This window comes from Mastigoproctus giganteus, chromosome 14 (assembly GCF_048544385.1).
Source record: "Mastigoproctus giganteus isolate SK-2022 chromosome 14, ASM4854438v1, whole genome shotgun sequence".
NCBI classification, from domain to species: domain Eukaryota; kingdom Metazoa; phylum Arthropoda; class Arachnida; order Uropygi; family Thelyphonidae; genus Mastigoproctus; species Mastigoproctus giganteus.
In genome coordinates, this window is record NC_143588.1 from 67493244 (window position 1) to 67519470 (window position 26227).

A 26227-nucleotide genomic window follows, 5' to 3' on the forward strand; every position below is an offset into this window, starting at 1 on the left:
CACACGCACACACACACACGCGCGCACACACACACACACACACACACACACACACACACAACATACGAACACTTTATGGCCTGAGTTATCTTGAAAATAATGCTAAAAAACTTAAACCAAATCCTTTTATATCAATCTTTCACTAATACTGGCCAGTGTTTCACACATTTAGTCTGCCTTTTATACAGTATAATTCCAGATATTTTATATATTTCTTCGGACACTTTGAACTGTCATTTTTAAGTATTTTAAAGTTGTAATTAAATATGTAATTAAATATGGAGAAAAGAAAATATTATTAAATTTAGTTTATGCATGTATAGTTTCTTCAAATATTAAATTTCTTTTAGGATTATATGGATGATGTCCATGGTAAGGAAATTCCTTTAATGCATACCACTGTAAAAATTCCTGGCCAAAAACCAAGAGGTTCTCGGCCACAGGGAGCTTCACTTAGTGCCTCTTCTCATCATGTGAATGAACTAGCTTCTGATCTCAGTAGTTTATCCATAGCTGGAGGTATATCTTACTGCTTTATTTAGTTTGCTAAAAGTACTACTTCTAATAATAATTATCAGTATTAATCAGTATAATACAAGTAGAGATAGCCTCATTTTGAATGTAGCATGAAGGGTTTGTCCTAAATTTACTTAAGTTTAATAATTATTGTATAAAATGATTAATATGAAAATAGTAATGATTTTATAGACAGATTGAACCTCAGTAAAAAAAAAGAGGAGTAAAAGTAATGTTTTCTTATAGCAGAAACATTGGGGAGGTAAGTGTATTTAGCCATTCATTGACAGATTTTAAATGTTAGCATAATCTTCTTTATGAAAACAGGATATAATGCATATATAAATAAATAATACTAAGAATATTGGTCTGATTATTTATGATTAAAATAAATATAGTAGTGTATGTTTCATGATGCAACCTCAATTTACTTAAAATTCAGTAGTTGCTAATTCTCCAGATTTATGATAGAGAATTCCTCTTTGACAGGTCAAATTGAGTCAAAAACTCAATTTGACCTGTTTTTTCTCTCTCACTATCATAGTGGAGGCAGTACCATAGAGTTTCTCCATCCTTTCCTTTTTGCAAAAAATAGCAAAACTACATTAATGTTGGAATTTTTTCATTAATGAATATGGACTTGATAAACACCTATTGTGAGAATAGGTTTCATAATATTTCAGTTAGCAATAAAAATAAGAAGCAAACTTTATTCTGCAAGCTTTCGTTGCACTGGAAATGTATGCATTTCCAGTGCAATGAAAGTTTCAATGCATACAATATACTATCTAGGGATGATACTCTCTCTCTCAATTTAGAAAGCAATTAAGATTAATAAAATAATTTCTACTTTATTAAAATCTAATATAATTAAAGATTTATTTCGAAAAATAAAATACATATTTTTCAACTTCTTACTCATGCTGCTGATAGTCTAGGAATGCAAGTCAAAACACCACCCCTCCATTGTCAGTGATCATGACAAAAGGCCAATAAGAGACAAGGTCAGAGACATTATGTGTTGAACATCAAAATAAGTTGAGCCCATAAAACTTTACAATAAGATGTTTTATACATACAGTAAAAAAAAAAAAAAAAAAAAGTAAGTTTGTGCAAGTTTATACATCATCTATTGAGCTTATTTATAGACTGATATGATTCACTGAAACATTTACTTCAAATATTTAATATACCCACATCAGAAGCTGTATGAATTTATAAATAAATTTAATAAATTGCGGACTTAGTTTAGTGGGCAGCAATTTTCTGTCATGAATTCCCAACACCAAAGCATGTTTCCTTAAAATATTCAAAACTCTGCTAGCTCCAAAAAGAATTCATAGATAGCAAGTTGCCTACTGGGTTTCCAGAAGCATTAAGTTAAATACTATTTCATTTTAGGCGCCTCCGTAGCCAGGTGGGAAGGAGCTGCAGTGCGTAGCACACGCTTCTTGATTAGACCGGGGTTCGAGCCCGTCACCACCAAATACGGAGGATGTGGAAAGGTCAGGGAATGACCACCGCATATCCCCCAAGCAATATGGCCTTAGTTGCTAATGCTCCTAAAAACCAAATAACAAACAACTATTTCATTTTAATTTAAATACTATTTCACATATTATTATTTCACTATTTCACATTGAATATAATTATATTTGGAGAACCAATTTGACATCCAATGATCTAGAAAAGATCAATGATGAGACAAACAATCCAATGTTAGATTAGTTTATATTAGATTATGATTTTATTGGCGCATTAGTCTAAGGCTATTATGCGCCTGGAGATAACAATCCAATGATCTAGAAAAGTTGGGCAGATAGGCTGAGAAGTGGCAAATGAATTTTAACATTGACAAATGCAAAGTACTGCATATGAGTAGCTGTAACCCCAGAGAAATGTACCAAGTGTTTGGTACTACACTCAGGGTAGTGGAGAATGAAAAAGACCTTGGAGTAATTGTGCAGTCACATATGAAGTTTTCTGAGCAGTGCAGACAGGCTATCAGAGCATGCCTTGGGGTCTAGTCAATGATATACAGGAATTTTGCTAGCAGGGATAAGGAGGGGATTATTCCTTTGTGTAAGGTAATGGTCAGGCCACACCTTGAGTTAAGAAGGACGTAGAGTTTCTAGCATGAGTACAGAGAAGGGCAACAAGATTAGTGAGGTGAACAAAGGTGAGGGAAACAACTCTTACCAAGAAAGGCTCAAGTTCTGCGAATTGCAGTGTCTGGAGACTAGGCACCTACGAGGTGATCTGATTGAGATGTATAAGGCCTTGAATGTGTTGAGCAGGCTCAATGCTGATGGGATTCTTCCTCTTGCTCAGAATAATTGCCTGAGGAGGTATAAATTAAAATTGAGGAAAGACAGTTGTAGGATAGATGTGTGGAAGTTTGCCTTTAGCCTGTGGGTGGTTGATTGCTGGAACAAACTTCCATCTGCCATTGTAGAAGTTGAAAGCTTAAATTAATTCAAGGAAGAACTAGACAAACTTTTGGAGTGAATGGGAAGGGTTTTTTTGGCTGATGCTGTATAAGCTTGCTTTCTTGCATCATATGCCTCTGCTAATGCTAACACTACAGTGCAACCCTGATATAACGCTCCTTTTCGTACTTCAGTTTCAGATATACCAAGTGTATGATCATGTTCCCCAAAATGAATTATGAAAAAAAGTAGTGTTTCAAAGAACTAGTAGTTTCATAGTGGAAACTGGAAAAAGTGAATACTGTATATACTCATATCTATTGTACATCCTGCTACCATATTTCCAAGTGGGTATATTAGCTAAAAATTAGCTTTGGCTATATATTTGCTTCAGTATATTCAATTGCAGAGTAATTTTTGTAAATAATAGGACTTGTCAGAGACTAATTACTGTAGATACCCAGTTTCTCCCCTCAGCTAGAGATGCAGTAAAAGAGTTTATCAGTGGAATGTTAATTACAAACAGTTACCTCTGGATGGGAATATGGCTACTTTTTGCCAAGTGCTATATACAAAAATATACAACTTGACAAGTGATTTATGGAGAAATTACATGATTTCACTTTGGCACTAAGATAGACAGGGCAGTTTGGTTTTGATTTAGTTTTCTCAAAACATGGTAAATTATAGGGCATCCGAAATAAATACACCACAAAATCCTGAATTTTGCATAATGTGATTCAATATGGTGAATTCATATATGAACAGTTGTACAGCTGTGAAAACAGCATTGTACTCTAAACTTCTCCCCAACAAAGTGGGCATAAAAAGCAACAAAGCGAGAATTACTGTGTGCAAACAAGACTGAAAAATCTGTACCCATTCCAGCAGTTCTACATCCTTCCTAAAATGAGGCCTCTAGACCTGTATGCAGTACTCAAGGTGTGGCCTGACCATTGCCTTATATGGTCAGGCCAAACCTTGAGTACTGCATACAGCTCTGGAAGCCTCATTTTAGGAAAGATACAGAGAAAGGGCAATGAGATTGATGAGGGAACAAAAGGGTGCTCTTACTAAGAAAGGTTTCATTTCTGCAAATTGTAGTGTATGGAGACTAGGTACCTGCGATCTGATCTGATTGAGTGCTTAAGGCTTTGAATGGCTTGAGAAAACCCAGTGCTGATGGGAATTCTTCCTCTTGCTCAGACTATGCACATGGGCAGACATATATTGAAATTAAGGAAGGATGGCTGTAGAATAGATGTGCAGAAGTTTGCCTTCAGCCAACGGGTGGTTGATTGCCAGAACAAGCTTCCATTTGTTGTTGTTGTGGAAGTGGATAGTTTGAATAAATTCAAGGAACAACTAGACAAACTATTCTCCAATAGTTGAAATGGATTTTTTTTTTTTTTTTTTTTTAGCTGATGCTGTATAAGCTTGCTTTCTTGTATCATTTTCTACTATTAATACCAATACTAAATCACAAGCTAAAGCCATTGTGCATCAGTAAAAGTTGAAGCACCCAGTGTTTTTTGCACATAAACATGAAATCACTATGTGTGATTTATAAAAATAACTTCAGTGCTTGGATGATGAGTAATATTTTTACTTTGTGGTTTGAAAATGAGCCTTTACCATTGGTGAGATGCCACTTGCTTTCAAAAAACTTGAATAAGAGACTCTGATGATTGTTGGATCACTACCAAGCTCATTCTTCAGCTGATATCTTGAAATCGAAAAATGACAAGATGAGAGTCACGCTTCTGCCAAGGAACACAACTGCATTAATTCAGCCTATGGATTTGGGCATTATTCAAGCCTTCAAAATCAAATATGGTGATCCTTGCTAGTTGTGAACTCAGAAATTCAAGTTGTAGAATTTCTGAAAACATTAACGATGAAAGACTGCGTAAAATATTGGATTAGCATAGGAGAAAGTAAGCTCAACAACAACTGAAAACTGCTGGGAAAAATGTATTAGAAAAGACAAGATCACTGCTATATAATAATCTGGAATTAGTTGCATTTTCAGAACAAGAAGAAAAGGCTGTTTGTAATAACTTGGTGGCAGTCTTGGAGCAAATGATCTGGCTGTTTGTATTGAGGTGGATGCAGAAGCTCCCACCATGTGAGCAAAGAAGAAATCGTAGCATCTGTGAACAGTGGGAAGACAGTCAGCAAACAGAAACCCAGTGACATATGGAATAATTATTTTTTGTTATATTTAGTTTTTCAGAGCAATACATAACTTTGGAACTTACCCAGAAATCATCATTTAATAACCAATAACCAGTCTTCACCAGTTGATTACTTGATTTCACCAGGCTTTGATTCCTAATTAGGGGGAAAAAAGAAAAAAACTTGATGAAATCAATAAGTATAACTAGTTTACTTCTCTTGAGAAGTTCCTGAGTTGTTTAGGAGAACTTCTTAAGAGGGGTGTTACATCCAATTTGTTAATTTGGATGATTCCTTGTTTCATGTTTTTATTTAAATAAATAAACAGGAACTGTTACATTCGGTGCTCTGTAAAATGTATAACTAATTTGCCATAATTTTTCTGAATTGTGCCTTTCGCATTTATAGAATGGAAATAGAGGCTTCCAAAATGCCCTTCAATTTGTTTTTCATAATCAGTAGCAAATCTGTTCTTTTCTCTATAGTTTCCTAGAGTTTTATAAAAAATGTTTTTAATCACAAACTTATCATTTATTGTTTTGTCTTTGGTTAATTTAATACACTGCTTCTAGTCCAAAAACCTAATGCATAGTATGACTACTTTCCCCCTTTATGACAGCCTCAACCCTCCTTAAAATAAAAAAAGTAAAGTGCAGCCATTATCAACCCACTGCAGGATGGAAGCCTCCTCAACAATTCATGCTGAGGGAAAATGGACCATAATCTGCCACGCTGGTCCAGTGCGGGTTGGCAGATCGACCATATTCAGCAGTCAGGGGCTTGAACCCCGGTCTACTCAAAGAGCGTGTGCTACTGCACTCCCGCTCCTGACCACTCGGCTACGGAGGCCTGATCTCCTTAAAATTCTTTCTACCAACTTCCAGTAGGTTTCAGCCAGAGGTTTGTTTCCATTTCTTCTTCAAAGCAATTGCCAGAGATGGTTTGGAAAAAAGGTTGTTTTGTCTGCAGCCTAGTTCAGTCCTTCACTTTGCCCCATGGGTGTTCAGTGGGAGACCAGGCTCTGACTAGCTAGTCCAACTTTTGATATCACCCTCCACAAGCCAGTCAGTCCTATATGATCATCCTTGCTGCTGACATGGATCATTGTTATGTTGATACTAACACTGCCCACTTCCATAGTAGTTCCACGGTGTAGGTAGTTTATAATTGTCTAAGAAATCTGAGTAGGTCATAGCTTCATGGTTTCAAGCACTACAACCAATGGACCAAATCTGAACTAGCCGGAGCAGCAGCATACCATCAGACTGCTTCCACCAAACTTCTTGGCTAAGACTGTACACTTCAGCAGGAAGAGCTTTCTGAACATCGTTGATTCATGTGTAGTCCATATGTACTGGAGATGTGTGAATGTATCCCCAATTTACAAAGGGGGATCATAGGTAACAAGAGTAATTACAGACCTGTTAGTTCAACTTCTGTTCCAGGGAAAATAATGGAGTCACTGGTTAAAGAAGTAAGGCAGGATCATCTAGACAAGACTGCAGTTATAGTTCAGACACAGCATGGGTTTGTTATGGGGAAATCTTGTCTGACCAATTTGATTGGATATTATAATGTGGTCACAAAGGAACTGGATGCAAAAAATAATTTTGATATCGTATACTTAGATTTTTTTAGGAAAGCTTTTGATACTGTTATACATAAAACACTACTGTACAAATTGGAGCAGGGTGGCATTAAGGGCAAGTTGTTGCTATGAATAAAGGGATGGCTGAATGGGAGAAGACAGAGAGTGGTAATCAGTGGACACTGCTCTTCATGGAGGCCCCTAGGGTTTGGTGTTGGGCCCATTGTTGTTTTCTGTATTTATCAATGATATCGATGAAAGTATATCAGGCTTAATGTTGAAGTTTTCAGATGATACAAAGGTTGGCAGGGTTGTTAATGACAGTAATGAGAGTATGCTACTGCAGCAGGATCTAGAAACTTGAGGCAGATGGGCTGAGAAGTGGCAACTGAAGTTTAACATTGAAAAATGCAAAGTACTGCATATGAGTAGCTGTAGCCCCAGAGAAATGTACCAACTGTGTGGTACTACACTCGGGGTAGTGGAGAATGAAAAAGACCTTAGGGTAATTGTGCAGTCAGATATGAAGTTTTATGAACAGTACAAGCAGGAAGCCAGGGCAGCTCATGGGGTTTTGTCAATGATATACAGGAATTTTGCTAGCAGGGATAAGGATGTCATTATCCCTTTGTATAAGATAATGATCAGGCCACACCTCGAGTACTACATACAGGTCTGGAGGTGTCATTTTAGGAAGCATGTAGAGCTGCTGGAATGAGCATAGAGAAGAACAATATGATTGGTGAAGGGAATAAAGGGGTGTTCTTACCAAGAAAGGCTTCAATTTTGCAAATTGCAGCGTCTGGGCACCAGAGACACCCACAAGGTGATCTGATTGAATTCTTCATTTTGTCCAGATAATTCACTTGAGGGAGCATAAATTCAAATTGAGGGAAGACAATTACAGAATAGATGTGATGAAATATGCCTTTAGCAGCAAGTGGTTGATTGCTGGAACAAACTTCCATCTGTCATTGTGGAAGTTTATTGCGTAAATAAATTGTAAGATAAACTAGAATAACTTTTGAAGGGAATGGATAGGTGAAATGGGAAGTGTCATTTTTTTTTTTTGTCATGCTGTATTAACTTACTTCTTTGCATATATGCCACTACTAATGCTAATGGTGGCTGATGTATTGAAAGAGGGTTCTGAAACTTTTTGTACCTGCTCCTGAAGTTTTCCACAGAATGGCCCAATGGCCATCAGGTCCTGTTCCTCACCATCCTGTTTCCCACTGGTGTAATTCCTAATGTTATTCTCCATTATCCGAAGTTTGATTTTACTGGCAATGGTTCTGTTTTGGGCATAGTGACTACATATTAATACTGAAGCATTTCTGCTATCCAACTTTTCAATGGATTGTTTTGCACTATCTGTCGTAGTTGAGTCAGTATTGCCGACTTTCAAGATATGCTGACAGAAGCACTGTGGTATAATTTATTGAATTGTTCACAGTTATGCCTTTTCATTAATTCATTTATTATGACACTTGTGCCTTTTCCTATCTGCTTTTATTACTATACATCTGGTGAATTGTGTGTGCATTACTACTACACCTCCACTGTGAATACTTTTGAAAGGAATAATAATTCTTGGTCTAGTAACACAAGTGAAATCAACAATCAGTTACAAAAAGACATATTAAAAGATGTGTGAGCTTTAAAAATAACAGTAATTTAGTTTAACAATCAATTGCACCTTGATAGCCTGGAAACAGATCATGACACCACATCATCGCATAATATATGTGTGGTACGATGGACCATGTGGTATTTATTGAAAGAACCATCTGAAATTGAGTACAGCATACATAAAAATATTTTCTATGATTTACTGAACAGTTTGACACTGGATGACCTATCAAAATTTTTGATGGATTATTTAGTATCAAAGTGAGTAAAATAAGTCTGGTTTAAGATAGCAATTTCTGTAATTTTATATACAGTTGGGCCTCTATATATCGAAATCGATCATTCACTGTAAAAAATTCGTTAAACAGAAATTTCGTTATAAAGAAATATAGTTAAAAGACGGGAAATAAATCAGAAATAAGTGGGAATGAATAAATTTTCTAACATTTTAAAACAATTAATTTATTAATACATACATATTAAGAAATGACTACTTACATAATGTGCACAATATATTAGTACGCTTTTAAGAATTATTTTGTAAAATATTTGGTTATTTTTTGTTGTACACGGGATTTTACTGTACATCGTCCATAAAAGTGTTCACATTTGTTTAAATGCTCAAATATATTTTCTGTCACATTTTCGTCACACTTAAGGCTCGATGCAAAGTTTCAAATGCTGCCAACATTTCATGTTTGGAAGGTTTAATATTGTCTTCATTGCCTTTGTTGCCCTCATTTTCGTCCAACTCATCATCGATATTGTAACTAGTTCTTTGAATATTCCCCAAAATGTTGGACTCACTCGGATATTCAGCTACTATGACATCATTATCAAATTCTAAAAATTTATCAAGAACAATTTCTCCACTGATCAAATCTCTTGCTTGGAGTTCTTCCCAAGATTGCTCAGTATCTTGTAGTAGTTCATCCCTCTTATTGCTGTTAATTGCCATTTTAGCAAAACTTGCCTTTTCAAAACAATTCTTAATCGTTGTTTCCATCACATCTTAACTCCACCCTTTTTCTCAAACTCTGATATGCACATCCGCAAATCTATAACAGAATTTATAGGTTAGTTGGTTTCTATTCTCAGAATAATTTTTTTCAGTATGTGCCTTCGGTAGTGCATTTTCAAATTCTTGATAATGCATTGGTCTATTGGTTGCAGTTGATATTTGGAGGGAAGAAAAATTAGCTTTGCACTTGTAAGTTTTGAAATTACCGATTGAAGGTGGGCAGGGCAATTGTCAAGAATCAGTGCAATTTTTCTGTTTTCTTTCGTCATCTTTCTATCGAAATTTAAAATCCACTGTTCAAAAATTTCACTTGTCATCCAAGATTTTTTGTTGTAGTTATTCAACTCTAATAACTTTACTCCTTTGAAACACCTGGGTTGTTTACTTTTGTCTATTACCAAACGCTTCACTTTTTCATTACCAGCCATATTTACACCAACCAAAACTGTAATTCTCTCCTTACTACTTTTACCACCTAAACATTTATCACCTTTAAAAGTCAGTGTCTTTTCAGCAAACATTTAAAAAATAGACCTGTTCCGTCAACATTGAATATGCCTTTGGGCTCGTAGTCCTCCATAGTTTTTTTTTTTTTTTTTTTTTTCAAAACTGTTTCTTTTCAATGGCTACAGTCTTTTTCGAATACAGTTCCACTTTCACCAGAAATCACTTTTTCGAGTGCTTTTTAAATTTAACATGGTGCTTTTTAAATTTGTCCACCGAATCAGAACTGGGTTTATGCTCCAGAAGAGATGCATACTCCATAGCCTTTTCTTTTATTAATGGCCCTGATATCAACTTGTTTTGGTTTCGAATAACTTCACCCACTTAAAATGGCTTCATCTACATCTTCATACAGGTGCCTCTGTAGCCAGGTGGGAAGGAGCAGCAGTGCGTAGCACACGCTTCTTGATTAGACCGGGGTTCGAGCCCGTAACCACCAAATACGGATGATGCGGAAAGGTCGGGGAATGACCACCGCATATTCCCGGAGCAATATGGCCTTAGTTGCTAATGCTCCTAAAAACCAAATAACAACAACAACATCTTCATACAGGTAATTTTGCATACTTCTGACTGGATCCCATTTCATCAAACAGTTTGAGAATCAAAACACGATTTTTCAGAATGGTTGACATGCTACTGGCAGGGATACCAAATTTTAAAGCAATTTATTTCTCTCTTTTTTTTTTTTTTTTTTTTTTAACTCTTCGATCTACACTATTAAGCACTTCCACTCTTTCCACTACACTCAAGGATTTCGTTTTAGATATTGTAAGGTTACTTACAGTAACCTTACTGTGTCTGAAATAAAACACAGTAACTAAAACAAAACTGATTTAGAGACTTATACCTACCATGTAAAACAGAGATGGGTGAAATTTAGTGAAAGTGTGAAACTCATTTCTGCAAAACAACAGATGAATTTACGAGATAAAGGAAAATCATTCTCTCCTAATTCTCTAATAGGATGCTTACAGTAGAAAACAGGTTGACCAGAGCCTTTGTGCACGTCAGGAATATGCCTTAATCTTTGCCAATGGCTGTGGACACATAAGCAGTTGACCAGTGCAACTTCTTATTAGAGTAGAGATGGTGGAATGAGTTTTACAGGCACCACTAAATTGTGGAATGTTTTAGCTCTTAATTCATGCTCTTCAGAATTAATGCTTTAGATCTTAAAAGCTGAAGGGATTAATTCTTAATCCTTTTAGCTCTTATTTCGTGCTTTCTACAGAATCAACTTTATTGCCTAAAGGCGAGAGGTGCGAACAATTTGTACCCGGGACTGTCGAAATCGGTTCGTTGTAGTGTGTTCATGTCTAATGGTACCAAGGGTTCCCCCCATCTCCGCGTGGTATGCATTGTTCTGTAATACAGAACACTGTAAAGGCCAGAGATTTAAAAGTGTATGGATTTTGTAAGTGTAGTGTCGTGTATTGTTCTTCTGGCCATTTAGCCGCTAGATTCCTGCTGGGGCCCAACGTTGTTCACACTATGCCTCGTGGAGGCAGACCAGGTACACCAGTGTTTAGATATTTACTCTGGCAGGTCTTGCCACCTAATTTCCTGAGATTTCAGTGGCAAGGACCTAAAAAAAAAAAATAATAATAATAAATAAATAATAATAATAATAAAATAATAAAAAAATAATAATAAATAAATAATAATAATAAAATAAAAAAATAATAATAAATAAATAGTAATAATAATAAAAAAATAAAAAATAAAATAATAATTTAATAGTATTGGGAAGCAGTCACTGAAAGGGGGTTTTTGTATGCAGCTGGAATTTTGACAATTTTTTACATTGTATGGGGCGTTCGCTGGTGTTTAGGCAGAGTAGGGGGAAAGTCAGAAATATGGAGCCAATAGGGAAGGCGACCCCAGGTCAAAGTTTCAAATTTTAATTTAGACTGTGTGGGGTTACGCTGTGAAAGTGAACAGAGTAGGGGAGAGACTGAAGGTTGGGGGGAGGAAACAGGAAGTAAGGGGTCGATATAGGAGGTAACCCCTGTGGTCAGTGGGGCAGACCCATGTCCCACCAGGAGGAAAAGGAGGGCGAGGAGAGGAAGAGACAGTGAAACCATCTCCTCCCCTCCCCAGGGAAGTGGAAAGAAAGTACTGTGCAAGAGAGCACAGGTATAGGATCTCCTGTGGCGTTGGCAGCTGAGCTGCAATGAGGTCAAGTCCATGGTAGGTCTTCTATTTAGGTTCTAGTTCTTCTAAAGAGATGTCAACTTCTAGGGTTGTGGGTCATTCCTGGAACAAGTCCCATACTGCAGTTCAGGTTGTTGAGGTTGCGCTTGCAATCTGTCATAAAGTTTTCAATTTTAATCTTCTTCCGTTTAAAGAGGAGAAATGTTGGTTGGTGATATGTTTTGTCTTTGGATTGTCATGGTCGGGTGGCATTTCATCTTTTCCTCAGTGTATGACAATTTGCACCCTTCTTCTCGTGAAGAGGTCCTGGACAAATCGTGACAATGCTTTATAATCTTCTTCCATTTCAAGGAGGAGAAATTCTTGTCCTCTTGGAAGATATCTCACTTTTGTAATCAGAATACATCTTAGGTCTTCATAGATGGGACAGTCAAACATAAGATGGTTCCAGTCTTCTATCTCTCCACAAGTGCAATGTGGGTTTTCTGTGAAAGTCTGTGAGCTTTGCATTGAAAGGGCCATGCCCTGTTATTAAGTATGTTGTATGAAGTCCTGGGAAGAACCATGATGGTGATTTCAGGTATACTATTTTCTGTGGAAAAAACTTGTGGGTGATCTCTCCTTTGGTGGTACTGGCCCATCTGTTTTGCTACTCCTGCAGCAGGTGGTTCTGTAGGCATACTTTTCTGCCTTCCTATTATTAGTGGGATCAGTTGTAAAATTCAGGAAGGTAACTGGGACTCCTTTGGAAAGGTAATAGAGCATTCCAATTCTAACAATTTCTAGGTCTAGTGGGAGCTTTCCTGCTATTACTTGTAAGGCTGAAGTACTCACTGTACTGCAGGCACGGGTTATGGTGCAGAGGATGGATCGTTGGGTAGAATCCAGTGTTCTATTTACTACTAGCGTGGTCTTATCATACCATATGGCCGAAGCATATGAGATTGCTGGGATGAAAACTGTCTTATAATAGAGTGCCAGCGTTCTCTTGTTGAGGCCCCAGTCTCTACGTGAGACCCTGGCCACCAGGGCCGAGTAGTTCCTGATCTTTGTTCTGATGTATTTAAGGTGTGGCTGAAAGGATAGTTTGCTGTCTAGGAGAATACCTAAATATTTGAGCTGTGGCGCCAATTTTATCATGCTCTCATCAATTTTAATTTGGGGTGGTGTACGCAGGTCAAGAGAGCCTTTAAGGAGAATGGATGAGGTTTTCGCAGGTGATATCATGAGAAAGTTCTTTGCTGCCCAGGTTTGAAGCAGTCAAAGGGCTGGTTGGCCAGGGTCTCAAGCTTGAGCTCTTGAGTAATCAGTTATATGGAAATTTTCTTTGTTATATGGAAACTATTTACAATGTAATGACCAAGGGGAAATCAAAAAAGTTTGCTAAATAGAAAATTTCACTATATGGAAGTTTTTTAAAGAGGGGGTCCAACTGTATTTTCATTTTTATCTACCAAATTAGTCGGTCCATGTTTTCTACTCTTAAAGCTGCCACTGAATATTGGGCAATGGTTAGACCAGTGGCACGCAAACTTATTTCGCTCGCAACCCCCTTTATTAAATATAAAATTGATGTGAACACCCCATATAAATACAACAGTGGGATGACCACATTTTTAGAGAAAAAATGACCACATTTTTAGAGAAAAAATGTGGTCATTTTATAAATTATTAGCATTTTATAAATTATAGTAGACAATTTTATTCGAGTACCGAGAAAGGAATAAAACATTTCTTTCTTTTTAATTTACATATTAAAATAATTGTTTAATTTAATACAGTAAAAACAACAAATAATTCTTATTCTTCAATTAAAATTACAATTCAATAAAAATTCAACTTCAATTCAATAAAAAATGAACAATTGCAAAACAAAACAATAAAAAAATGAATAATAGCAAAACAATAAAAAATTAACAATAACAAAACAAAACAATTAATGAGAAAGATGAGCCTGAATAACTGATAATATTTGGTCCATATTTGCTCAGTATTTGAAATTGCTAATCTCATGTCATCTTCTGGATCAAGTCTGGAATGCTGTTTTGTTTTTATAGCTGTTAATTTTGAGAAACCAACCTCACATAAATATGTAGACCCGAAAGGTAGCAATGTTTGTATTGCCATTTTTGATAATTCTGGATACTCATATCGAAGAGAAAGCCAAAATTTTTCACAAGTTGTAATGTTGAAACGAGCACATAATGCTTCGTTGCATGACAGGTCGATAAGATCTTCCTTTTGCTCAATGGTAATTTCGGGGCATGAAGAAATATCAAAAGCAAAGGGATCACGAATCCAATACAACTTTTTTTCTGGAGAAACATCGTTTGGAAAAATTCTTAATTAGCATTGTCAGGTGGGTGGCAATGATATCTCTAAATTGTAAAATGTCAATATTACTGCTATTAACAAAATCAGAAAACCATGGGAACATTTCAAAGTTATTATGCTCAAATTCAGTTTTCCAAAGATTAAGCTTCTTTTTGAAAGCTTCTATTTTATCACTGAGTATTAATATATTTGTTCCCTGTCCTTGAAGATTTAAATTTAAATCATTAAGTTTTTCAAATATGTCAACAAGGTAACTAAGTTTTCCAAGCCATTTTTGATTTGTAAACAATTGGGCAAGGTTCTGATTTGTATCTGATAAAAACAATAAAACTTCATGTTTGAGGTGAAAAAGACGTCGCAACACTTTACCACTGGACAACCACCTCACTTTCATATATAAAAGAAGCATTTCATAAGCAGATCCCATTTCGTTACAAAGTATAGTGAAAAGTCTGCTATTTAAGCTTCTACTTTTAATAAAGTTGATTGCACTTACTGCACTTTCAAAACTTCGTACAAATCAGTTTGCATTTCCTTCGCTACTAATGCTTCCCTATGTATAACGCAATGATTAAAAACTGTATTTGGAGCAACTTCCTTTACTTTGCCCTTTAAACCTTTATTTTCTCCTGTTAATGCAGCTGCACCATCAGCACAAATCGCAACACAGTTCTTCCACGTCAGATTATTTGTTTGAAAGAAAATATTTATAACATCAAAAATATTCTTGTCCGTCGTTCTTCCTTCCAAAGCTTTGCAAAATAGAAAATCCTTCAAAATATCTCCCTCGTAGCAGTATCTGACATATACAATTAGTTGAGCAAGGTTTGAAATATCTGTGGATTCATCTAACTGCATTGCAAAAATTGGACTTTCTCTCAATCGATTTAATAAATTGAATTTTATGTTGTCTGCGATAACTGCAATATGCTGCGAGACTGTGTCTCTGGACAGAGGAATGGTTTTAAATCATTGATGTACTTTTCTCCATGCATAATTGAAATCATTTTTATTGCAGCAGGGAGGGATTCAGCAATAGTATGTGATTTCAAATTTTTTCCTATTAAATACGAAACTTCTAACGATGCTCTTAAAGCTTTACAAGGAACTGCCGTATGTTTCTTCATGAAAGATTTCTGACCTTGTATGGCATCGTCATGGCTTTTGAAAAAGGATTCAGTTTTTTTTTTTATTAGCTCTGGATGTTTCGTATGCAAGTGTCTTTTTAATTTAACAGGTTTCATGCTTTCGTTAGCCAATTTTTCGTAGCATATTATGCACAAAGGACGTTGCTCGTCATCAACAATACTGTAGGTGAAGCCGTACTTCATAAATTCCTCTTGATATTTTCAATTCTTTTTTGTTCCTTTTGATTTGGAATATGATGGCTCTCTACCAGAAATTGGTGGTTGCACTTCACTTGATATAACGTTAGTGTCTAAATTTTCACATGATATAATATTTCTTACCTTATTAGCTTCTGAAGTACCTGTAGCAATATTATTGTCGTCACTCCTCGGCCTTTTTGTTCTGATTACCCAGTTGTCCATGGTAAAATATGTATTTTTTTCTTCTTAAAAACAACGATAATAATAATGAAACGTGCAATAGAAAAAGCAGCAGAAGAATGAAAAACATATCCAAGTTGTATGAAAGCACCGAATTACAAAGCAGAATAAAGCGCGCGCGCAACACACTTGCTATATATATTTACTGCTACCGCACATTCGCACCTCTGGCCTTTAGCCGATTTGAGAATTAGTGCTGTAGCATAACAAGAACGAATTAAGAGCTAAAGGGATTACAGCAAAGGGATTAATTGAATAGTACTTCTCGGTACTACTCGTTGCTGAGTTGTACTGAGAAGTATTCTGAGAAGCTGCATCAGTCAGCCGCTTTTTGTGTCCGTGGTCAGTGAGCAAATTAAGGCAAATTGCAAAAGCAGTAGGGTTCATTCGTATCTCAGATTTAGTTCCAGTAGTAAGATGTCTACATGTACAGTATTGAAAAGTCATTTTAACAACAGGGTTAGTAACAACAATAGCTTCTATATGCACAAAAAAAAAAAAAAAAAAAAAAATTATTTAAAAATTTCTGCGACCCCTTTCATCTATCCGGCGACCCCTCTAGGGGTTGCGCCCCACAGTTTGTGCACCACTGGGTTAGACCATTAGCAGCCAAAGCCTGTAGCTGCCCCATACACACTATTTCTCATAATTGTGCCTTTGTAAATCTGCTCAAGACCTAATTGCCACTGCCAAAAGCCACTGATCAGTTGGGGATGGCATACTAAACAAAAAAAAAAAAAAAGAAGTCTTCTGGAACAATCATTATGCAGTAAACTTGGATCACTTAATAAGGTGAAAATACTGATATTTACCTTACTTATTAGCAGTAAGTTCATATAATGTCAACTTTCCAAAGTAGCTGATATCAGTTAAATTCTCTTTATGATATTGGACAATCCATTTATAATTGAATTCTATGAAAATGGACTTTCAATTGAAGAAAATGGACAAGGACTAATAGATTAACAGTAGCCACTGGCAGAGGTGAAAGTGATTCTTGTACTGCTTCTATTAGAATGAACAGAAGCCTGGAAAACAAGATTCAGGATATTTCAGAGACTGCTGAGAGTCATTGCAGTACAATTAAACACATGGGTTGTGTTTGGGTAGCTAAGCAAAAGAACAGGTGCATGTATACTTGCATGTACACCAATGCTAGAAGATTGGTAAATAAATTTGATGAATTTGAGGTATTGCTCAAAGCATCAAAGGTGGATATTGTTGGGATATCAGAGACGTGGTGTCACACAGATATAAGGAATGCAGAACTGGAATTTGGGGAGTACAACGTCTACAGAAATGATAGACAGGATAGGAAGGGAGGACGGGTTATGCTATTAGTTAAGAAACACATAAAATCAAAGGAAGTGAAGCTAGTCGACATCGCTGGACAGTGCAGTGTCGAGTCAGTTTGGTGTGACATAAGCATTGGGAGATCAAAATTGAGAGTAGGAGTGTGCTATAGGCCTAATGACTCTGATGAGTATAATAAGAAACTGTACAGGAAAATAGAGTGGGCCAGTAAATCAGAGAGTCTTATAATGGGGGATTTTAATTTCCCAGATAATGACTGGAATTTGTGGGTTGGTCACTCACACACTAGCAAGGCTTTTGTGGATTTATTGGATGATTGTTTTCTACATCAGCATGTTCGGGAGGCAACTAGAGGAAGTAATACTCTTGATTTGATTATCAGTAGTGATTCTTCATGCATTAAGAATCTGCAGATAGAGGAACCACTAGGTGGCAGTGATCACAGTGTGCTGAAGTGGGATTTACTCAAATCGGTAACTACCATCAGGGGTAAAGGGAAAGGTTATTGCTTTGGTAAAGGTGACTACGATGGTCTGAGACAGTATTTAAATTCTATACTGTGGGACCAACTGATGATGTTACCAACAGCAAATTCAAAATGAGAAGCATTCAAAGAACTTATATTGGAAGCTACTAGGCTTTACATACCAACTAAGAAATATTGTTCAAGGTTTAGGCCTAAATGGATGTCAGATGAACTAATGAGACATATGACAGAGAAGAAAAATGCATGGGATACATATAAATTAACAAGTGACACAGAAGCCTATGATAGATATAAGTTGATCTGTAACCAAGTTACAAAGGAGGTAGTAGTAGTAGTGGCATGTGATGCAAGAAATCAAATGTATGAGCTTATGCAGCATCAGCCAAAAAAAAAAAATCATACCATTCCCTCCAAATGCCTGTCCAGTTCCTCCTTAAATTTATTCAACCTATCAACTTCCACAACGACAGATGGAAGTTTGTTCCGGCAATTAACCACCCGCTGACTAAAGGCAAATTTCCGCACATCTATTCTACATCTGTCCTTTCTTAATTTGAATTTATGCCCCCTTAGGTTCGTAATCTGAACAAATGGAAGGATCCCATTAGAATTCAGCGTGCTGAACCCATTCAAGGCCTTATACACCTCAATCAGATCACCGCCCAGGTGCCTAGTCTCCAGCCACTGCAATTTGCAGAACTTAAGCCTCTCTTGATAAGAGGATCCCTTCATTCCCCTCACCAATCTTGTTGCCCTTCTCTGTACACGCTCAAGTAAATCTACATCCTTCCTAAAATGAGGCCTCCATATCTGTACGCAGTACTCAAGGCATGTCCTGACCATTGCCTTATACAGAGAAATAATCACCTCCTTTTCCCTGCTAGCAAAATTCCTATATATCATTGACAAAACCCCATGACCTGCCCTGGCAGCCTGTCTGCATTGCTCAGAAAACTTCATATCTGCCTGCACAATTACTGCCAGGTCTTTTTCATTTTCTACATTCTTTTTCATTCTCTAAAGGAGGTAGCAAACAAAGTAAGCAAACCCTTAGCCATAATTATGAGAGCTTCCTTGGGCTCAGGGGAGGTACCCATAGACTGGAGATGTGCAAATGTGACCCCAATTCACAAAGGAGGATCAAACGCTGATACAAGTAATTATAGACCTGTGAGTTTAACTTCTGTTCCAGGAAAATTAATGGAGGCACTGGTTAAAGAAGCACTGCAGGATCATCTAGACAAGACTACGGTTATAGCTCGGACACAGCATGGTTTTGTTAAGGGGAAGTCTTGCCTGACCAATTTTATTGGATACTAATCATGCAGGGAATAATTTTGATATTATATACTTGGATCTTAGAAAGCTTTTGATATTGTTGCACATGGAAGACTGCTGCACAAATTGGAGCAGTATGGCAATGGAGGCAAATTGCTGGTATGGATAAAGGGGTTGTTGAGGGGGAGAAGACAGAGGGTGGTAATCAATGGACACTGCTCATCATGGACTAATGTTATTAGTGGAGTCCCTCAGGGTTCAGTGTTGGGTCCATTATTGTTTTCTGTATTTATAAATAATATTGATGATGGTATATCAAGCTTAATGTCCAAGTTTGCAGACGATACAAAGGTTAGCAGGGTTGTTAAGGACACCACTGACACTATGCTGCTGCAACAGGATCTTGAAAGGTTGAGCAGATGGGCTGAGAGGTGGCAAATGAAGTTTAACACTGACAAATGTAAAGTACTACATATCATCATCATCATCAGCCATTTTCAATCCACTGCAGGATGAAGGCCTCTCCAGCAACTTTCCAGTTCCTTCTGTTTTGAGCACTGGCCATCCATTTACTACTCAAAAACTCATGAATTTCATCTATCCATCTCCGCCTTTGTCTTCCAGGTTTTCTTCTAGCTCCTCTTGGGTACCATTCTGTTATTTTCTTAGTCCATCTGTCATCATGTCTTCGAGCTATGTGTCCTGCCCAAGACCATTTTAGTTCTTTAGTTTTGATAAGAATGTCCTTTACTTGAGTTTGCTGCCTAATCCATGTGTTTCTCTTCTTATCTAACAGTCTGATTCCCAATATAATTCGTTCCATTCTTCGCTGTGTAGTTCTTAGCTTCTCTTCCATTCTTTTGGTGAGTGCCCAAGTTTCACTTCCATAAGTCATGGTGGGGAGTATACATTGATTCATTATTTTACGTTTCAGACAAACTGGGATATTGCTCTTCAGTATGTGACTATATTTCCTGAATGCTATCCATCCAAAATTTATTCTTCTCTTGACTTCCAGCCATTTATCATTATTACAGCTAATAACTTGTCCCAGATAAGTATATGACTCCACCTTTTCAATTACTGCTCCTTCAATCATTATTTCCCTTTCTGTGGCATACTTGTTCATCATTACTTTTGTTTTAGCCATATTCATCTTTAGTCCAAAATCCTTACTAACTGTGCATAACTGATTAAGATTTTCCTGTAATTCTTTGGGATCGTGGCTTATGACCACAATGTCATCTGCAAATCGTAAATGGTTTAGGTACTCTCCGTTCACGTTGACTCCTTTCTGCGACCAGTTTAATCTTCTGAAAGCTTCCTCAAGGGCAGCAGTAAACAGCTTCGGAGATATTGTGTCTCCTTGTCGAACTCCTTTCTCGATTTTAAATTTCCTGCTGTCTTTGTCTAGTCTAATAAAGGATGTAGCACTCTCATATATTTTCTTCAAAATCATAATATATGGAGTATCTATGCCTTGTCTTTCCAGTGCCCGAAACATTGCCTTATGCTGTATGGAGTCAAATGCCTTTTCATAATCCACAAATGCCAGGCATAATGGTGTTTTATATTCATTTGCTTTCTCCATTAGCTGTGATATTACGTGAAGGTGATCCATAGTTGAGAATCCTGTCCTAAAGCCAGCTTGCTCTTTCGGTTGATTCTCATCAAGTATTCTTTCTAATCTGTTAGTAATGACCCTTGTGAACAACTTGTAGATATGGGATAACAAGCTAATTGGTCTATAATTTCCAATTTCTGATTTATCTCCTTTCTTATGCAACAAAACTATGATTGCATTATTCCACTGCTTAGGCATCACACCTTTTCTAATGCACTTTGTGAAGAGCCTTGCCAGTTTTTGTGTTATGTCTCTTCCTCCCAATTTTAACAACTCTACAGTAACTTCATCTTCCCCCGGGGCTTTCCGATTCTTCATTTTCTTCAATGCATGTTCTACCTCATCGGGAAGAATATCGGGTATGTCGTATGTGTTGCTACTTTGCAATCCATCTTCCCCACTGCTGGTATCATTCCCTCGCTCCTTGTATAATTCTCTATAGTAGTCTTCTGCTATTTGAATTATGCCTTCTCTGCTGTTTATAAGTACACCATCGCTATTCTTCATTTTCAGTATCTTTTGTCTTCCTGTATTACTGCTCATGGCTGCTGATTTAAATCCTTTGTTTTCCCTTAATGCTTGTTCTACTTTTCTTGTGTTAAATCTTCTTATGTCCTCTCTGAGTCTCTTTCTAATGGCTTTGCATAATTCAGTATACTCAATTTTCTCCCTGTCAGTGTTTTTCTTGCTCTTCATTTGTCGTCTTTGGTTCATCATGACAAGTGTTTCTTGACTAATTTTTTCTTCTTTGGATTTCTGTTTCCCTATAGGTTTCTTGGGCTTTATCACTTTCAGAAAGTTGTAATATTCCTCGTCGATATCTTGGTCCTGAGCAGTCTGCAAAAGCTCAAACTTGTTCTTAAGTTCCAGTACATACTGCTTTTTCTCCTCCTCTGTTATTTCAAAGACCTTTGTATTATTTACTCGAGTCAGTTTTTTCCTTTCCTTTCCTACATCTATATCAAGTGTACATCTTACCATTCTGTGATCACTTCCAACATTTACCTTATTCAGGACGGTAACATCATTCACAATATATCTTCTTTTAGTGAGGATGAAGTCAATTTCATTAGTTGTTAATCCATTTGGACTCTTCCATGTCCACTTTCTGTTCACCCTTTTCTTGAAAAAAGTGTTCATTACTGACATTCCTTGAGATTCTGCAAATTCCACAAGTCTTTCACCTCTTTTATTTCTTTCACCAATTCCAAAATTTCCTATAGTTCCTCTTTCTGCACTGTTTTGCCTTTTTCCAACCTTAGCATTGAAGTCCCCCATAATAATAGTGTAGTGGGTTTTCTGCTCATCTAGAAGACTCTCAATTTCGGTGTACATTTCTTCAACCTCTTCATCATCATGGCTCGATGTTGGTGCATAAATCATTATAATCTTTAGCTTATACTACATATGGGAAACAGCAACCCCAGAGCAACGTATCAACTCTGTGGTACTACACTGACAGTGGTAGAGAATGAAAAGGACAGGGGGGTAATTGTGCAGGCAGATATGAAGTTCTTTGAGCAGTGCAGACGGGCTGCAAGAGTAGCTCATGGTTTCTTATCAATGATATACAGGAATTTTTCTAGCAGGGGATAAGGAGGTGATTATTCCCTTGTATAAAGCAATGGTCAGGCCACACCTAGAGTACTGTATACAGGTTTGGAGGCCTCATTTCAAGAAGGATGTAGAGCTGCTGGAACGAGTACAGAGAAGGGCAACAAGATTAGTGAATGTAACAAAGGGTTGCTCTTACAAAGAAGGGCTTAAGTTATGCAAATTAGTGTCTGGAGACTATGCACCGACGAGGTGATCTGATAGAGGTGTATAAAGCCTTGAATGGTTTGAGCATGCTCAATGCTGATGGGATTCTGCCTCTTGCTCAGAATAATTACCTGAGAGGGTATAAATTCAAATTGAGTAAAGAGAGATGTAGGATAGATGTGCGGAAATTTGCCTTTAGCCAGCGGGTAGTTGGTTGGTCGAACAGACTTCCATCCCTTGTTGTGGAAGTTCATAGCCTAAATAAATTTAAGGCTCAGCTGGACAGGTATTTCGAATGAACGGAGGGGTGAAGTGGAAGTTTTTTTTTTTTTTTTTTTGGCTGATGCTGCATAAGCTTGCTTTGTTGCATCATATGCCTCTACTAATGCTAAAATTGCATTTTTAGTGCAATTGCTTCATTACTACATAGTTGAATTTTTAAGACAAACTAAAGTTTGTACATTATCCATCATTATTATAATATCTTGTATTGACTCCTTCACAACTATTTGTCTTGTCTTCCTCTTATATATATATATATATATATATATATATAACTATATAATATCGGTGTAAATACACCATAGTTAACCCATAGATTTGAGCTACAATTGTAGCGTAGAAGGCATCGTTTTAATTGTATCTCATAATGTGGTTGCCTTCGCAACAAGATACTACTATTGAATTACTTCAAATAAATAACGCTGCTCTAGTAGAGAAGACTACTGTTATTTATTTTCAGCGTACCACCACCCAGACAATCGTTTCGAAGCTTTTTGGCTTCGTCATCAGTGGGCGGGTAGGTAATACAACAAGCCATCTCAGTTGCGAAGTTATTTCCACATTATGAGAGATGCCAGAAGGGTGTGGTGGTAATGTATTTGGAAAATTAAATGCACTAGGCATAATCCTTATGGGTTTTGATAATTAACTATATAATATCTGTGTAAATACACCATAGTTAACCCATAGATTTGAGCTACGATTGTAGCGTAGACGGCATCGTTTTCATTGTATCTCATATTTATTTGAAGTAATTCAATAGTAGCTATCTTGTAGTGAAGGCAACCACATTATGAGATACAATTAAAACGATGCCTTCTACGCTACAATCGTAGCTCAAATCTATGGGTTAACTATGGTGTATTTACACCGATATTATATAGTTAATTATCAAAACCCATAAGGATTATGCCTAGTGCATTTAATTTTCCAAATATATATATATATATATATATATATAGAGAGAGAGAGAGAGAGAGAGAGAGGCGTACCTAGGTTTTCGGTGCCTTTGGCAAATTCGTGGCTACACGCCTTTTTCCGATAATCGGTAAAATCATAATAAATAATAAATACAAAAATTGTTATATTAGGGTCTCCCATAAATGATTACATATACCCGTTTATCTGTTATGTCTGTAAATTGCGTGCATTCTGTGGTCGATTTGCCTGTCTTGATGGATGAAAAACCTCAGTTTCTGGGAGAAAAACCTTGCTATCTATGCCTGAGACTGACTAACTCAGCCACGGAGTGGAAAAAGCCCATTAAAGTTCCTGACATCATCGACGGGATTCGAACCCGGGCCTTTTCCACCTGGTGTGGGGAGGACAGTGACGATACCACTGTGCTACCCACGCAGACAAATAATAAGTACAGTCGGACCTCTGTTTAACAAACTTCTTTATAGTGAATTTTTCTATTTAGAGATAAATGTTTTCTTTTTACCGAATTTTTTTAGAATTTGCTAATTAAATTTGATTCTTTACCGTTTTTTTTTAAAATATTTTCCGTTTGTAGAAAGAAGAAAACTTTCTACGAACTTTCCACTGCATTACGAGACTTAACTGGGTACACATCGTTCGCACCCATGGCCTTCAAGCAAGCAATAGTGCTGTTGTTACGCCCGAATTAAAAGATAAAGAGATTACCATCTGCAACTCAGTGGGACCCATAAAACCTATCCGTCTACCTGTCCCACATACCGAGAAGTCTAGCTGGTCAACTACTTTCTGTGTATCCATAGCCAGTGGGCAGACCAAGGTGTATTAAACATTCAGACAATAGACTCTGGTGTTCTAAATCTCAACAGGGTGCTTACAACCTTCTGTTGTAAGCACCCTGTTGAGATTTAGAAGAGAGTGGTTTTCCTTTATCCTGACAAGCGGTCATCTTTTCTTTCGTGGAAGTGAAATGGCACTGTTTCAAAGCTATTGGCCTATCATCGAGCACAATATGAGATACTGAGTAAATGATGCCTCCCACACTACTATCGTAGTTTTTTCTTAAGAGTTATCTATGATGTATCCACAACAATATTATATAGATATAAAACTCTTACTCTTAACATATTATGCCTTGTTGCATTTAGTTATTTTAAATTATTTCACTTTGTACTTTTGTTGCTAACAAATTAATAAATTCATTCTGAATTTCTTGAGATAAATAATTAGTGTGGTGTTTAATATGCGATTCCAGAGCATTTTTCATATCAACGTCAAATTGGTTGAGAAATTTTATCAAGTTTAAAAATATGCCACAATTTTTTTCTTCAGTATCGATATTACTAGCATATCGAAATGCCAAATTATTTTCAGCACAGAACAATATACATTTCAATATTATTTTCAATATATGACGCAATTTCGAAATTTTGCTTCTTAGTGCTGCTTGTGCAGCATCGTCAATTAGTCCACCTTTTTGAAAACCCTTTTCTAATAATTTATGTTTTGTGAAATTGTTTATGTGTTGTAATGAATTCTCATGAAAAAGAACTTTGGATTTAAGGAATGGAATATCTGGCACATTATTTGTGCCAAATACAAATAAGAGGCATGGAAAACAATATAATGCATCTTTCTTTTTGCAATAAAATAACCATTTCCTCTCTTTTGTTTTTTTTTTTTTTTTCAATACCTTCGTTTTTGTATTTCCACGAATTATTGAAACATCAGCCATTAGTGACAGGATATGTATTTAAGACTGTATGTTCGGGACTGTCTTGCACCATAATAGATCTGCTTTTGTGGGTATTTCATGTGGTCGGATCATTAAAATTCAGACTTACATGTTCCATGTTAATATTATTGCTGCCATCATTTTCTTCTGCTAACTGTTGTTGGTTAGTGTCCACACTTTCTAATTCTTTTAAAGTAACTTCAACTGTTTGAGCGTTTTCTTGGACTTCCATTTCAGTGGCATCATCATTTGTTTCATCTTCATTCGAATCATGTTCGTTTTCTTCGTCACTTTCAGGTTTGGAGTGGCTTATTGTAAGCCAGTTTTGTAAAGTAGCGAAATGTTTTTTCTAATTCCTCTTTATGCAGTCGTTCCACTTTTTTCTTTGGTGGCATGTTTAAAATTAATTTGGCCTTTATTGTTTTATTTAAATTATAAATCAAATATTCACCATTACCTGTTTATATAGCAATCACAAAAACACTATAACTTATAACTTATTCAGTTTGTACACAATGCGTGAATTGCAAACTATTATGCATTTGATCATGCGCTGATGAAGTGATCGCCTGATTGGTCCCTTCAGAGTTACATTCTGGACAGCAAATAGATCTACGATGATATGCAATATGTACTCAGATGTAAGGATGCATGCAGGTGTGAGAAAATTAATTTTCATCCTCCCTGTGCTATCTTGGTTCGACATCATCGAGGGGTGCCATTTCATCAACTAGCCTCGGGTGTTGAAATAGCTCGGCACTGTACTGATGTAGTCTGTCAGCGGCGCCCTTGGCACCTGCCCCAATGCCAAGGCATTCCTACGCCACTGTAAAGATTATATATATATATATATATATATATATATATATATATATATAAT

The 26227-nt window shown here is 36.6% G+C and overlaps 1 protein-coding gene across 3 annotated transcripts in view; it reads left to right on the forward strand.

The window, feature by feature from the left end:
* The window catches only part of LOC150075192 (centaurin-gamma-1A-like), a 287147-nt gene that overhangs the window by 160715 nt on the left and 100205 nt on the right, over positions 1-26227 (forward strand). For all 3 annotated transcript variants that reach the window (XM_090389157.1, XM_090389158.1, XM_090389156.1), the window contains exon 7: positions 351-519. In XM_090389157.1, coding sequence (XP_090245283.1) covers positions 351-519 — 169 coding nt within the window. The remainder of the gene's footprint in view (positions 1-350; positions 520-26227) is intronic.